This window comes from Ovis aries, chromosome 9 (assembly GCF_016772045.2).
Source record: "Ovis aries strain OAR_USU_Benz2616 breed Rambouillet chromosome 9, ARS-UI_Ramb_v3.0, whole genome shotgun sequence".
NCBI lineage: Eukaryota > Metazoa > Chordata > Mammalia > Artiodactyla > Bovidae > Ovis > Ovis aries.
Genome location: NC_056062.1, coordinates 55,933,228 through 55,949,382, shown reverse-complemented (window position 1 = coordinate 55,949,382; position 16,155 = coordinate 55,933,228). Strand labels below are relative to the sequence as shown.

General features: G+C 39.8%; 1 protein-coding gene across 1 annotated transcript in view; it reads right to left on the bottom strand.

Moving 5' to 3' along the window:
* Positions 1–1,569: 1,569 nt before the first annotated feature.
* Positions 1,570–16,155, bottom strand: part of STMN2 (stathmin 2) — a 58,968-nt gene continuing 44,382 nt past the window's right edge. The window contains exons 4-5 of the mRNA XM_004011755.5: positions 11,350–11,541; positions 1,570–2,918 (exon numbers count right to left, since the gene is read on the bottom strand). Coding sequence (XP_004011804.1) covers positions 2,859–2,918; positions 11,350–11,541 — 252 coding nt within the window. The 3' untranslated portion in view covers positions 1,570–2,858. The remainder of the gene's footprint in view (positions 2,919–11,349; positions 11,542–16,155) is intronic.

Sequence of the window (16,155 nt, the reverse complement as noted above, 5' to 3'; positions counted from 1 at the left end):
ACTCTGAAGCATATATGAAGCTCAAATAAGGACTGCTGGTCTAGGGAAGTACACAGAAATAACCTGTCTGCTCCGCCGTGGTGAGATTTGGGGATGGTCTGCTGATAAGCCACTTACTAGTAAGGAGATTGTGAGAAGTGTGTGTTGGGACCTGGAGCAAAATCACCTATCCCTCTCAGGGCCTTAGTTTCTTCATCTTTGAGACTAGGCAGTAGGCTGGTTGGCAGCTGCAATTTAGGCACCACAGAGCAGCACCAGGAGTTTGTTGGTCATTTCTAAAATTTCAGAAATCGTCAGAGAACTGATGGGATTATGCTTTCCCTCAATATGTTTCAAGGACTGAGCACTTCTGGGCTAAAACAAGCTATGAGACTATGAGCTCCTCACAGTGATTTGTTTTCATAGTCCCAGAGCTTAATCACAGGCTCTGGCCTAGTGGAAGCCCTTCAAGTAATGTTTTCCAACATGAAATACAAATCACTGTGAGAACTCATAGATACAGAGAACAAATGAGTGGTTGCTGGAGGGGAGGAAGCTGGGAGTGTGTGAAACAGGTAAAGAAGATTAAGAGGTACAAACCTCCAGTTATAAAATAAATAAACCACAAGGATGTAACAAATAGCACAAAGAAAACAATCAATAATACTGTAATAACTTTGTATGGGGACAGATGGTTACTAGACTTTCTGTGGTGATCATTTTATAATGCATGCGAATGTCAAATCTTTATGTAGGACACCTGAAACTAACATACGATTGTAGATCAAACTGGATTTTAATGAAAAAAAAAAAGTAAATAAATAAGGAAAAAGTATCACTGTGAAAATACAGCTTATTTTCTGCTCATCAGAAGCTCTGATTGATTTCCCAAAGGAAGATCATGGAATTCATATTTTTAAGGATGTGTTTCAATGGTTGCAGTATTAGATTCCCACAAATAAAGGATATTCAATATAGGGACCAGGTGGCCTCCACCTTAAGCTTGGCTGGTTAGCACGCCTATGGATGACAGCCCAGTTTGCTTATTCATAAGTCTGTGTGGTTTCAATTATTTATGATTTTCTGCTAAGACTGGACGTGGTTCCTTTGGTCCTGCAGGATCCATCTGGGTCACTGACAGGCCCCCTGCTGTGTCCATGTGTGCAGCGTGTTTATTGGCAGTGCAAAACTCAGCAGTATGGCGGGGAAATTGCATTTTAACAGGCTGCGGAAGGTGTCCAGTGGCCGTGTGGGAGAACGTGAGGCTGTGCCAGGAACGTTCCAAGCGCTTTGAGAGGGGGTCTCTTCCGTAGACTTACTGGTCTGAAACCGTGGTGTCTCCTTCAATCTTGACTGGTTTCAAGGGAAACAGATTGAAGACTTCTCCTGCTGTGTTGGGCTGTCAGAGGGAGAGAGAAAAATGATGCTTCCTGCTGCTCTAGAAGGGAAGTGAATCAGCAGGGGCCCTGGTCTCCTTCAAACTCTAATTTCTGTCTGTTTCTGAGACTGTCTAATCCAGCAGCCATACTAGTAAAATCTGAACTCCAGGGTCAGACACACAGAAGGGCAAGAGAACAGACCAAACCTGTATTAGTTCACAGAACTCCAATTCTTTATTAATCACAGCTTGCTCACAATGACATACAGGAAAATAGCACTAATGAAGAGTAAGTATGCAGGCAGCAACCTTCAGGAGTTGGGAGTTGGGGGGAGAAACGACTTCAAAACTGCGATAGGTACTCACGGTGGGTATTTGGTGATTCTCTTAGTTGGCACAAACGCCCTGCCTAGCCCCCTCGACTGCATCAGCCCTCACAGATGGAGTAATTTTTTTAAATTTTTTAATAGGCAGGATTGCCTCACACTGGGGAAGAAAGACCAGCTTAAGTGAAAATCCGCAGTGTTTTTTGATTGTGTTTGCGTGTATGTTTGAATGCAACGACCAGCTCACAGTTTCCAAGTGGAAAAATATTCAGTAGCATCATGTACTTGTACTATAGGTAAGAGCTTAAAAGGAACATCATCAATCATGGCATCCACAAATAAGCCACCTGACACATTAATTCATTCCATCAAAAGAACTTAAACTAGAGAATTAAGCCCACTTCATGAAAAGCGATTTCATGGCTGCTTGAACCATTTGGGTTGGGATCTGTGTTCAGCACTTTAAAAGGTTCAGCTTTTTGCTTCTACCCAGATTGATCTCAGATCTGTCTTCTTCATCCATCCCTTTCTAAAGCCAAAGCACATTTGTAGCACATAACCCAGTAGAAGCAGAAGTAATTGCTACGAGTGGTGGTGTTACTTAGCCTGGTTTTGTAGTTTCTAGGCAGTTAGTAGATTATGAGCGAACAAATGTGGTGGTTTGTGTGGAGTTATAATACCAGTGATCTAAGTATGGCCTCAGTCAAGTCCAAAGCTGTCTAGGTCATTAGGCAATGGTGGGTTTCTAGCACCAAAGACTGTCTACTGACCTCATTTTTCTGTTGGAATGTAAAGGGCAGGGAATGGAGTCAGACGTGGGGAGCTTCCAAAAGAACAGACCTAGCAAATTCATTTGAGTGGAAAGACACAACATCGAAAGCCTGTTACAGGGCATGTACGATTATGAAATAACTTGCATAATGCAATACTTGTATTTTTTAACAAAAATGTAAGTATTTACAAAATAAGATCCAAGGTATTTTTTAAACATCAAGCAAAACATTCTGCAAAGAGACCGCATTGATTTTTTTTTATTTTTGATTCTGTTTTTTGTTTTTTATAATGAGTTCTTTTTTAAACCATGTCATACATTTCCCATACTGATATCGCATGATCCATTATAATATAGGCAGGGGGATTTACTAATGGTGGGGCGTGCCATACCCTCCGTCGCTTCAGCCAGACAGTTCGACCTGCAGCTCCTTGTTCCTGCGCACCTCCGCCGCATGCCTCTCCTGAAAAACACCAGATTTGAGAATAGACATCACGGGCCTCGCCGGGTCCACCGAGAAGCAGGAGAGCCCGCCCACTAATTTACATACTACGGGCTTGACAGAAAGTAGCTCCTCCGCCCCCACCCCCATCTCCTTCCCATTTAGCGTCTACCTTTAGCAGACAACGTTCTCATGTCGCAAGAAAGTAAAACATGGCAACCAATAAGCGTCATGTCACAGAAGACCATGGAAGACTAATAGTGTCTATTAAAAAAACGATCCCTGTATTTGATTAAAATAGTGACCAAAAGATCACATGATTAAGACAATTTTCTTTTTCTTTTTCTTTTTTTTTTGATTGAGAGAATTTTGACTCTCAGGACTACTGTCTAAATTTAGAGAACAGTAATAAAATACTATACAGTCTCGTCTGTCTTAAAAAATTTGCCACTGTATTTGATTAAAATGATGACAAAACAATCATATGGTTAAGAGAATTTTGACAATTAGGACTAAAATTTTGACTAATTAGGACTGTATCAATCATCAGAATAGCAATAAAATAGCACTCTTTTCTCTATGATTTTTGATGGTCTTTTTCCTTTTCTCTAACACTTTAAGGGATTTATAATTGCCAATGGACACTTTGGGAGGATGAGTTGTAGGAAGAAGACCCTATGTATGCTTCCTAAATTCTTAACTCCTTAATCAAACAAAGTCTTTCAAACCTTGAGCTGTCCAAATGACCTCTCCAATCTTACCCTCTACCCTTTTCCTACACCTACTTGATTTCTTGGTTTAATGGAATTGTAATGAGATGTTCAATTGTTGAGATTCCTAGTCTTTCATCTCCATCCGTCAGGAGAAGACTCTTTAAATCCTTGTAGTGGTTGTCTCTTTCTTCATGAAGATTTTTGTGAGACTGAAAACGGTCTCACTTTCCCCTTGTGGATGTGCATAAATCTCTTTCACGGGGCAACCATTTTATTCTAACCTGTACTTTGGGCATTGCTGCTCCTGTTTCATCTGCTCTCTTTGACAGGTGCTTATTTAGAAGTTCCCTGTGGGCTAGGGCTGTATTTTTTCACTTTTGTTCCATCTGCAGGGCCCAGAAGAGTGTTTTGCATATAGTATATGATCAATGAATGTTTGTTTACATGAGAAGCTGAGGTACTAAATTGACTTTGGGAACTAATCTTTCAGAGGAGGGAGTTGATAGACAATGTGGAATGCTAATTTTAGTACATTATTCTTCTGAGCACATGGTTTTGCCCATTATTGTTTATTTTCTAAGTTATGTCTGACTCTTTTGGGACCCTGTGGACTGTAGCCCACCAGGCTCCTCTGTCCATGAGATTTTCCAGGCAAGAAGATTGGGGTGCATTGCCATTTCCTTCTCCAGGGAATCTTCTTGAAACAGGGATTGAACCCACATCTCCTGCATTGGCAGGGGGATTCTTTACCACTGAGCCACTGGGGAAGCCCCTTGTCCATTAAAGGGGCTAAGTAAGTGTTGGTAAATATAACTAATATTCTAAATAGAAAAATAAATGTTCATAATAATAATTAGTATTTTTCAGTTTTAATTTAGCCCCTTGCCTATTATAGGAGCTAAATGTTTATTAAATTAAAATTGAAAATGATAATTATTATTATTATTTATTTTTTACTTAGAATATTATTTATATTGCTATTCCCCCCCTGTAGGTCCAGAAATTTCTTGTAGCTCCACAAATTCCTTTAGTTTAGAGGCAATGACCTTGACCAGCCATAAAGTAAATCTTATCATTAAGCTCTATTGATCTCAAGAAGTTTTTGCTTATAGGTCCTTTATAACACTAAGCATTTACTAGTCACTTAACATGTACCAGTTCTGCATAAGTACAGATTTTACCTGTATTAATTCCCTTGATCGTCACAACAGTCTTGTGATGGAGACTCTATTATGGTTCCCATTTTACAGATGAAGAAATTGAGGCACAAAAAGACTAAGTCATTTGCCCAAGATCACATAACCAACAAGTAGCAGAGCTGAGACTTAAACTCAGAGAGCCTGGCTCTGCAGCCAACCCCACCCCTCAACCACTGCTATGGAGTCTTAGTGTGAGCGAGCAGAGAAAATTTTATAGTTGTGTGGAAAAAAATGTGTCTTTACAAATGTAGGTTCTTGGAGAAATAGGCAAATATATATAGCCACACACTTTCTTCAAAAATACAGGATTACACAAAGCAGCAAGTTGATTCTAGAGAAAGAGTTTAAAAGCAATTTTATGTAATTGGTTTAAATGAGCTTTTCGTCTGCATTCAAAAGCCATGGAGCGAAGGGGAAAAAAGCATGTATAGAGAAATCATGTCCTGTTTGGAAATGTCATGGGGGAATTAGCATGGATGCAGCTGACTCTTCCTTCTTTCTATTCTGCTCTGATGAGGAACAAGATGCTGTGAAATCTTTTTCTCATGCAGGAAGAAACTAATTAGTAAGAGCTCAGTTCTGACGAAAATTGAGAAAAAGCCCAGACCATCACTATGTTAAGAAAAAAACCAGCCTCAAGTCTAAAGATTCATATAAACCCAAATTTACAGTATAACAGGAAAGATTATAATTAATATTATTAGGCGACTTTGGAGCACACTTCTTACTCAACTTAAAAAATTAGTTGTAAAGAAATAGATTTTGACATAAGAGAGAACAAATATAATCTGTGAACTGAAGAAAAAAGAAAAACAGGAAATTTAAATTCTGTGCTCCTAGGAAAAATATTGTTTATTTTCACATATTTTAGTAAATCTATTATTTGAAAATTTTATATTCAAATCATCAAATATATACTTAAAATTGTAATGCAATTCCATATAAAAATGTGGGAGAATCAAACGGAGATATGGAGTGGGCCTGTCATTTTCAGCATAGTCTGTTTTTTCAATCGGCAAAATGTTGTCTACAAGACAACATTTGTCTTGTAATTGTCTACAAGACCTTCTAGAACTAACATCCCCAAGGCGACTGGAATGCAAAAGTAGGAAGTCAAGAGATACCTGGAGTAACAGGCAAGTTTGGTTTTGGAGTACAAAATGAAATAGGGCAAAGGCCAACAGAGTTTTGCCAAGAGAATGCACTGGTTATAGCAAACACCCTCTTCCAACAGCACAAGAGATAACTCTACACGTGAACATCACCAGATGTACAATACTGAAATCAGATTGATTATATTTTTTGTAGCCAAAGATGGAGAAACTCTATACTGTCAGCAAAAACAAGAGCAGGAGCTGACTGTGGCTCAGATCATGAACTCCTTATTGCCAAATTCAATCCAGTCTGCTTACTGTGCAGAGTTGGCACAAGTTACAGTTTTAACTTAGCATAAACGTTCGGAGTCAGAGAGACTTGTTCAGACTCTGATGTCCTTAGCTTTGTGATCTTGACCAAATGGCTTGATTTCTCTACCCACTGGGCTCTTTAGATGTGAAATGGGGATGTATTTCCTTCTGGAATTAAATTCCATAGTATATGCCAAATACCTGGCTTACAATGAGAAATCAATGACGGTTCGTTTTAATCCTCTTTTTCCTTTTATGATTCATTTATCAGACATATTCTGTAGGAAATAGTTACACAGATGTCACTCATGAGTCAGAATGACAAAAAATGCCCTCAAAACCCAAATATCAGATGAGAAGGATGAAAGGTTACAATAAATGGAAATTGATAATGGTTGAAATCTCTACCTAAACAGTTATATGTTATCAAAATTATCTCTGAGATAAAGAATCACAGAATCTTACTCTCTTAAAAAACTTTTTATCTTTTTAAATTAAGTCATATTAGTAACACCATTATCACTAAAATAGTAACTATAATACTTTCACTTGACCTTTCATCCATTGTTAGAGGTAAAAGTATCAATTACATTGAAACAGTGTCTCATTTCTATACTTTGTGGTTGAATAAGGTATAGTAGTTGTCAAGGAAGTCTGTTTTCTTTTTTTTCTTTTCTTTCACTCCTAAACACCTAAAACTCCTTCAGTATTTGTTACAAAGTTTCAGGCTGGGAGGTCTTGGCACTGGCTAGTGAATGACAGTAAAATTTTGAAACCATGAAGATGTTTTACAAATTGGATTAAGAGAAGAATTCAACAAGGTTCAGTAGAAATCCTCTTAAATGACCTGTTAGGCTGGTTAGTAGTCCCCATTCCCGCCATGAGCCTTATCCTGTCTCCTAAATCTAGCTATCATCTATGTTGTGTTGTTTAGTTGCTGAGTCATGTCCGACTCTTTTGCAACCTCATGGACTGTAGCCTGCCAGGCTTCTCTGTCCATGGGATTTCCCAGGCAAGAATACTGGAGTGGGTTGCTATTTCCTTTCCAGGGGATCTTCCAGACCCATGGATTGAACCCACATCTCCTGCATTGCAGGCAGATTCTTTACCTCTGAGCCACTGGGGAAGTCTTAATGAATATATGTATTGTTAAAATGATTCGATCTGCCTTAACTGATTTTTTGTGAATAACTATTCACTCCAGTTCCTGGTTGGGTTTGATAACAAAGCTGCTACTGCTCATGGTGCCTAATGTGTCAAATGGTGAGCTTTCTGAGGGATATAGTCTAGTGCACGAGGGGAAGAAAGAAGTGCTGGGTGAGGGAGAAAGAGTCTCTTATCCTTTCTGCATGGTGTTCCCCCTCCCCCTCTTTTTTAGAAATAGAAATTCAAAGACTAGGAACATTTTCAATATCACCTCAGTGTTTGTCATAATCCCCAGGTTACATTATTGTGTCCTGGGCATGACTGTTTATATCAATTTGAGTGACAAAAACATATCAGCCTACTGTAGGTCTTTGTGGCACAGGTATCTTTTTGTTCACACCCTTGTCACTTGAGTCTTTTCTGTATAAGTGGGAGTGTTAAGATGTAGTGCTAAGGAAAGAGAAATGGAAATTTTAGAGAGAGAGTAACATTCAAAACTGTACTGAGCATGAAGCTAATATGTGTCATAATATGCATTTGGTAAATGTAGCATCATTACAATTACATTTATTATCATCAATAATTCTTAAGCTAATGATTAATAATCATGAGGGTAAGTTCTCATACAGGAGATAGTAGAAATTGCGGAAGGCAGGAGGAATCCTTGGAAAAGAACAGAGAGAGAAGAAGGACCATGAGCTAAATTATGTTTGTATGCATTGATGTGTATGTATGTATGTATTCAAAAATATTTGTGGAGTTCTTCCTCTGTGTCAAGCAACATTCTAGGTGCTGTGTGTTCAGTGGTGAACCATATAGACACAATATTTCCCTACATATTACTTACATGTTGGTGCTTTTATATTTTTATAGTTGCTCATTTATTCAATAAGCAAATAGTAATATATATAAAAAAGAGTGTAACATTATTCTTTGGAGGAAGAAAGAACACTTTCATGGAACAAAGATGAAAAGATTTCAAGATAACTTATGACAACAAAATAAAACATTTAAGAAGCCTTTAACTCAGAGTTTCTTAATTCTGGCCAATACAAGTGTCTACTTTGTTGTTGTTTCTTGCTCAGATGTCAAGTCATGTCAGACTCTTTGCAGACATGTCTTTCACTATCTCCCGGAGTTTGCTCATGTCCATTGAGTTGCTCATGTCCAACCAGTGTCTCCTGGTAAGCTTTGAAAATAATGCTGATCTCTGGGTTCTGCCCCAGATGGTTACATTAGAAGCTCTCATTTAAAAGAGCTCGTCAGGAGGTTCCAAAGTGCAACTGGAATTGCTTTTGGTTTAGGCTTTCAGCTAAAGGCTTTGAGGAGCTTCCCTAGCGGTAAAGAATCCTCCTGCCAATGCAGGAGATGCAAGAGACATGAGTTGGGTCCCTGGCTCAGGAAGATCACCTGGAGAAGGAAATGGAAACCCACTCCAGTATTCTTGCCTGGAAAATTCCATGGACAGAGGAGCCTGGCGGGCTACAGTCCATGGATTTGCAAAGAGTTGGGCACGACTGAGCAACTAACACGAGCATAAAGGCTTTGAGCTAATATGGCTGGGACTCCGAGAGGTTTGTGGGAATTCATGAGTGAATGACACGGAGGACACCATTGTAGCCACCATTGAGGGACAGGCTCTGTTCAAATACTCAGTTCACTTCACTAAGGAGGAGGGGGGCTGAGGGCTGGGTGGTAGGCTGCTGCTGTTAAGTCGCTTCAGTGGTGTCCGACTCTGTGCGACCCCATAGACAGCAGCCCACTAGGCTCCTCTGCCCCTGGGATTCTCCAAGCAAGAATACAGGAGTGATGGGTGGTAGGCAGATTGTTGCAAAACCTCATGTGGAATTTTATCACATCTCTTGGCTAATTGGTAGGGCCAGGGAAGACTGTCAAAACGGTGAGCAATTAAAATGTATAAAAGGTACTTAGTGTGGTCACCTCATGACGACTTACTAAGAAGTACCATTTCAGTAATGATCATCTTTTGATGTGGGAGATTCCAGAAGAGCTTATGTTATATCGGCAGTTTCATACAATTTCAGTATTATTATTGACTCCTTTTTTTTTTAAAGTTCTAACTTCACTGTAGTAATTTCATTCAGACAAAAGGCTAGATAATTGGCCATAATAAAAAATTTACTTTTTCTTATTTTAGGAAAAAAGAAAGTAGTTTTAGTATATACAAACACATATACCATATGCAAACAAAAACCAGTGTATTTAAAATACATCAAATGGAAGGAAAGTTGGTACTCTCTAAGGAGTATCTCCACTTTACTGAAAAGATAACAGATCTTGGCTGTCACTGGTCAGAGGTTCTGTTAGATTTGAAAAGTGTCACTAGCTGTGGAATAAGGGAAAATGTGGTCTTACATATGATGGAGCTGCATAATTCAGCACAAGATAGAATGCTGTCAGCTGAGATTTATATCAGAACAGACTACAAACCACTAGTTCTCAGACCTGGCTGCGTACTGGAATCATCTGGAAAGTTAAAAAAAATATGGTTGCCTGAGTCCCACCCATGGAGATTCTGCAGCTTGATGTGAAGAATATTAAGAATTCCATGGGCCGAATATTTATGGGACAAACTGTATGTATTCAGGCATATACATATGAATGTATGTTTGTCTGTATGGAGGAGCCTGATTTTGGATGAGAGTGGTAAGACAGAAAAAGGAGCTGGTGGAAGGGGGTGGGTGGGTGCAGATAAATATGCAGAGAAAAATAAATTGCCCATTAAAAACCAACACTTCTGGAAATACTAGTTAAATATGCAAATTTTATGACCTCTTTTACAATTGAAATCAAGAAGGATGTGCTCTGTGTTCGAGTGCGTGTAATTTAAAAAAAACAGTAATGCTCCTGGATTGCCGAGGAGTGATGTCAATCTTGCACTTGAGATTAGAGGTCTAATTGCCAATCCTGGATAAGATCAGCATGCCCCATTCCTAGCAATGCCATTTTATTTTAAAGGCCTATATTTTAAAGGCCTAGGCCTTTATTTTAAAAGGGCCTAGGATGAGAGATGAAGGTTGATTCACAATTATCCTGAATAAAAGATATCATAATTCTGAGAGAACAATTTCCAGAGGATCTCCAGTACTGCTCATCCTGATTGATGGAAATGGCCATCGTATATTCAGATTGATGAGAAAAAAAAAATACCAGGGTGCCAGATCTGGAGGTAATGAACTTCCTCTACTAGTTTTCCATTTTTTTTTTTTTTTTTGAAAGTTGCTCAGTCGTGTCTGACTCTTTGCGACCCCATGGACTATACATTTCATGGAATTCTCAAGGCCAGAATACTGGAGTGGGTAGCCTTTCCCTTCTCCAGGGGCTCTTCCCAACCCAGGGATTGAACCCAGGTCTCCACATTGCAAGCAGATTCTTTACCAACTGAGCCACAAGGAAAGCCCAGTTTTCCATGTAGATTTTCTTACAAGGGCTTTCCACTGTTCATAAATATTCTGTCCTCTTTTGACAAATATATTTTTCCAAACCTATGGAAACATGTCCAAATATATTTCAACAATGAGTTACATATTTAATATTATATATTAATTAAACATTAGACTAAATATTAAATATATTATTTTATATTATTGTTTTATAATAATATTATTTTAAAAATGTTCATTATATTATTGATATGTATTATTGCTTATATAAAATAGTTAACATTTCCAATTTAATATTTTTCCAGCAGGTGAGCTTCTAAGATTTGTACTGAAGCCTCACATACATTTGAAAAGCAGGAACCAGCCTCCCTCAGTCTATTCAGTACTGGAAACCCTGAGAGAATTCCGGTTGTAAGTCACACTTATATGCCTCAATCACCTTGCAGAGCGACACGCACTGCCCATGGGGTTAGGTGCTTCCGCATCTGCAGCAGAGTTTAAGTCTCTGAGGCCGGGTATTTGAGAATTCACTCGCTGTGTGTTGCAAATGAATGTGCACCTGCTCGGTTCTCTGTTATGATTACCTTTTCCTGCAGACGTTCAATAATAGCAGCTAGATTCGCCTCACGGTTTTCCTTGATTTGTTCCATCTTCAGGATCAGCTTCTCCTCTGCCATCTTGCTGAAGTTGTTGTTCTCCTCCAGAGCCTTCTGGAGGACCTCTCGCTCGTGTTCCCGCTTCTCCGCCAGCTGTTTCAGCACCTGAGCCTCCTGAGACTGCGGAAGAGAGACAGAACCATCTCAGAATCACCCAGACACAAACCTGGCTGAACAACGGTCCACTGATTCAAAAGAGCATTATTTTCAAATGAATAGTGCTTCTAGCCTTGAGCATCATTGTCAATTCCCTTCTCATCTTCACAACTTTGAGTTTTCTATAGAATCAGTGAGTTGGGAATAGTGGTGAGCTGAATTTTCAGCTGTGAGTCTTTTGGACAGACTTTTAAAGAAGCATTTAACCCTGCTGGAAGAGTTCTTGTTCTTGTTTTAATGAGTTGCTGCTAAGCGTTTATGCAACAGGGAATGCTGTAATCAATCAGTGGATGACAACATCCATGGAAGCCTGTGGAAACTAGCTGAGGACTGGGGCAAGTTCCCATCTTTTCCCTGCCTCATTGTTTCGATCAGCTATAGGCTCCGCCCTGCTGATCTTTCAACTTTCCCTGGTAAAATTGTCAAATTCACTTTCTTGTTTTATTCCATGCCTGCCTCCACCCTCTCTTCCCTTGCACCAAACTGTCTTTGGAGACTTGTGAATACTGCAAACTTCATGGCCATGTGGCCACAGACAACAGAAAGTCCTTTTATGGACCCATCTTGAACATGCCAAAGCCACGTGGGTCATCTTTGAAACCCTGAGATTGCTCAGGGATTACAGAAGAATCATCAGAGCCCTGTGTACCCCCTTCCCGCACAGCCCCCACATTCTGTGCACTGTAATTCTCCTGCAGCATCAGGAAGCTGAATGGTTCTGTATGTTAAGAATCACAGGGGTGCTTGGTAAATACGCAGAGGCCTAGTATCCACCTCGAGATTCTAACTCTATGGGTCCTTGGTGAGACCCAGGAATCTGTATTTTTGATAAGCATCCCCTGTGATTTTAATGCAGGCAGTTCAGACTACTTTCTGAAAAACACACTGGCATGGGCTTTGGTGTCAGGCCTGTGTTTCAGTCCTGCGCCTGGATACCTTAACATCTTTCCACATTCATCTTTTCCTCCACAATCAAGCAGCTAAGAGAAGCCTTACCCAAGACTGAACTATTCAGGTTTAAGACTAAATTATTACACATCCATCATTCTGGGATTATTCCTTGGGATCAATTGATCCTCTGAAGTGAACTTTCATAGGAGTAATTGTAAATGTGAATATCTAAACAACAGTAGATTAAAAAATATTCCATGGGCTAAATATCGATTACCATTAAAAACATTAGTAGACACTTCAGTTGATGGGAGTGGTTGTGGGACCTTACTGGAGAGCTCTTGATGTATTAAAGATATGAAGTCTGGGAGGGGAAGAAACTTCTCTTCAGATGAAATTCTACAGGAATAGTAAAATCATATAACCTTAAGAGTCTTTGCGGATGTGTTTATTTTGACATTTACCAGGAGTATGTCTAGTGACTCACTGGACATTAAACAGACAGTTTTGGGGACTAGGCGCACTTTTTGTTTTAACCCCATAGTAGTTTCACTGACATCTTCAGTAGACCCAATTTCATTCTTGCTTTGTTACAGCTTGTAAAAATCTAATATGAAAAATGATAAAAATATTAATAGAAATTCAAGATCTAATGGAACTCTTCTGGAAGAAACAAAAAATATTTTCTAGTTTATTCATCCTCCTGACTCTAGGTGGGACTACTGGTAAAACATCCTGCATTGCTTTTGCTTATGTCTTGCTACCAGGATTACAGAATTGACACAGGGCAAGGGAAACTGGCTAAACGTGTGTGTTTCAAGTTTCTCTCTGAGAAAAGTCTTCATGGGATTATTATTTTATTATATTTTATATTGTTTTATTATATTATTTCATTTTATATTATTTATTATATATATTTTTTGCATATTGGTAAAGATAGTACCTATTTCATAGGACTCTTTGCCAGCATCAAATGAAATAATGTTTGCAAAGTGTTCAGCACAGTGTCTCATATTGAGTAAGTGAGTGCTGAGGAACTGGCAGCCATTATTATTGAAAGTAAAACTCAAAACACACTTGTAACTGGAGCTGATGGCAACTGAACTTCCTGCTACAACTAAACTCAAATGTAGAATCTTGGTTATCTCACATGTTCAGGATATTTGTCCAAATTCCTTTAGTTATCACCAGTTTGTGGAGTCAGGTGTCCTCCTGGTGCCAGTCAGCCCTTCCCCAACTCCTTGTCTGCAGTGCACTGAATGGGGCTGTGTTGATAGGAACTGTCACAGTTAAGGAAGCACCACAAAAAAGTAAGAGGAAACGACTTGGATTTTTCATTTCAGAACGTTCATTCAATCTATATAACCTCCAGTCCAGAAAACCTTGTAGTCTGGCTTATCACAAAACTAGGATGCAATGTATCTGAGAATGAGAGATAAGTTTGCTGCTAAGTCGCTTCAGTCGTGTCCGACTGTGCGATCCCATAGACGGCAGCCTACCAGGCTCCTCCGTCCATGGGATTTTCCAGGCAAGAGTACTGGAGTGGGGTGCCATTGCCTTCGTTTAGGGTCTTACATTTCTCTTGTATTGGGCAGAAAACCATGTGGCAGCTTCAGGAAATCAAAGAAAACCCAATCAATCAAAATAAAGCAAAACAAAGCTTAACTCTTTAAAATCCACTACAGCAGTGCTTTTAGATTGTATTCCTCTGACAACAAAGTCCATCAGCCAAGGCTGCTGAAGGCAGTAGATACGTGAACCTTCTGCTCAGTGAGTTAGTAAGTCCCTTTCCCCTCCACCTCCTCCCGTAGATCAGAGCTTCCAGCGCTGCCCAGAGAGGATCTACCTGGACTTTTTGCATCCATTTCTCATGGAGAGAGTTACCACAGACAGTTATCAAGAGGCAATTGTGTAATTTCTGGTTTTAATAGTTTTCAAGAGGCAATTGCATCATTTTCAAATTTCAGATGCTTAAAATTTGGAACTTTGTGAAACTGCATTGTAGGTTGAGGTTTACAATTGCAGTTTTAATTTTCTTTTATGAAAGAGTAGAAAGCAGCCGGGAGACAGCAGGGGAATAGGATGGAGAAGAGAAGGCTTTGGCATTAAAAGGGTAATAGAGCAACACATTCCATTTCAACTCGGTTGCGGAATGGGACACATTTGGTCTGTGTGAACACACTTTCCCACGGGGCCCATGAACAGTAATGGAGGGAGGCTTAGTGCCCTGAGCGGAGTGTGGCATTTGGCTTAGTTTGAAATGCCTCAATTAACAGCGTTAGTACTTTTGCAGTCTTGGGGCTAAATGAGATTACCCAGCCTAGGTGTCAAGTGCATTTCTCCAGTTCAATTAATGGGGTGAAACAGAAGCAGAAGGTAGAATAGAGCGTTCTCATGTGAGGCCGCTGCTAAATGAAGTAGGCCTGCCAAGCTGGGCCAGGCGGCCCTTCAGGCCCGCTCTCTTGTTATAGCCATCATTGCCTCCACTGAGGTGTTCGTAGGACCTCTTAATTATATATGTTTCAAATATAGGATGAGATAATTATGGAGAGAATTCCTCACTGAGCAAATGTCTTCCTCCCCATTTTGATCCTTCCTCATAAACACTCAACTCTTAAATTCTTTCATGGAGCTAACAGACCTGAGGGCCTCAAGCTCAGTTTCTAAGATTTCTGGAACTGCATTGCTGCAGAAAGTCATAATTCTTCCTTACAAAGTCCGGCATTCAGAATAACTTCTCTAACTTTACTCCTGGGGATAAACTGCTTCTCTCATGAATATAGCTTAATCTCTCAGTCACAGCCTTGCTGGTTCTGATTCTAATATTTCTATCAAGGAGCAAATAAGCATTTGGTTCAGAGAACTGCCCTAAAACATGACATGAATGAGTGTGAGGATCAAGTACCCAAAAGTGGAAGCACTTTCCTTAATTTCAGTAGAAGTGAAGATTTTGCTACACAGTTGAGTGTGTGTGTGTGTGTGTGTGTGTGTGTGTGCGTGCTCAGTTGCTTCAGTCATGTCCGACTCTTTGCAACCCTGTGGACTAGAGCCTACCAGGCTCCTCTGTCCATGGGAATTCACTAGGCAAGAATACTGGAATGGGTTGCCATTCCCTCCTCCATGAGGAATGGCAACCCATCTTCCCAACCCAGCGGCTGAACCCACGTCTCATGTCTCTTGCATTGGCAGGTGGGCTCTTTACCACTGGTGCCCCTGGGAAGCCCTGGTTGAGTGGGTATTCTTGTCTTATTTCTCACTTGAGCACACTGGCAGAAAGGAATCTTGATTGCCTGATGGGGAAGCTGGAGAAGCACGATTTGTTGAAAGTTGTTAAAAATAAATTGCTTGAGGGAAAAAGATCTGACCCTGGAGAAACATTTCTGAATAACACGTACCTAATGTTGAAGGTCACAAAAATTTGGAAGTAGAAAATGAGGGCATGATAATGATCAGCTGGTATAATGCAAATGTCAAGGCAAAGTATTTATAGAACTAAGACATCCAGCATGATGTTCTGGGAGATGAAGGGATGGATGGTCTCCATATTGCTATTGTAATAGTGGAGGCTCGTTAATGATGAACGGCCTATTCAAGGCATAAACTTCCTCACACTGAACTCGGTACCACTGGAATAATTACAAGAGAGGTATGTGAAGGGAAAAATAATGAGATAGTGAGCAGAGTTAT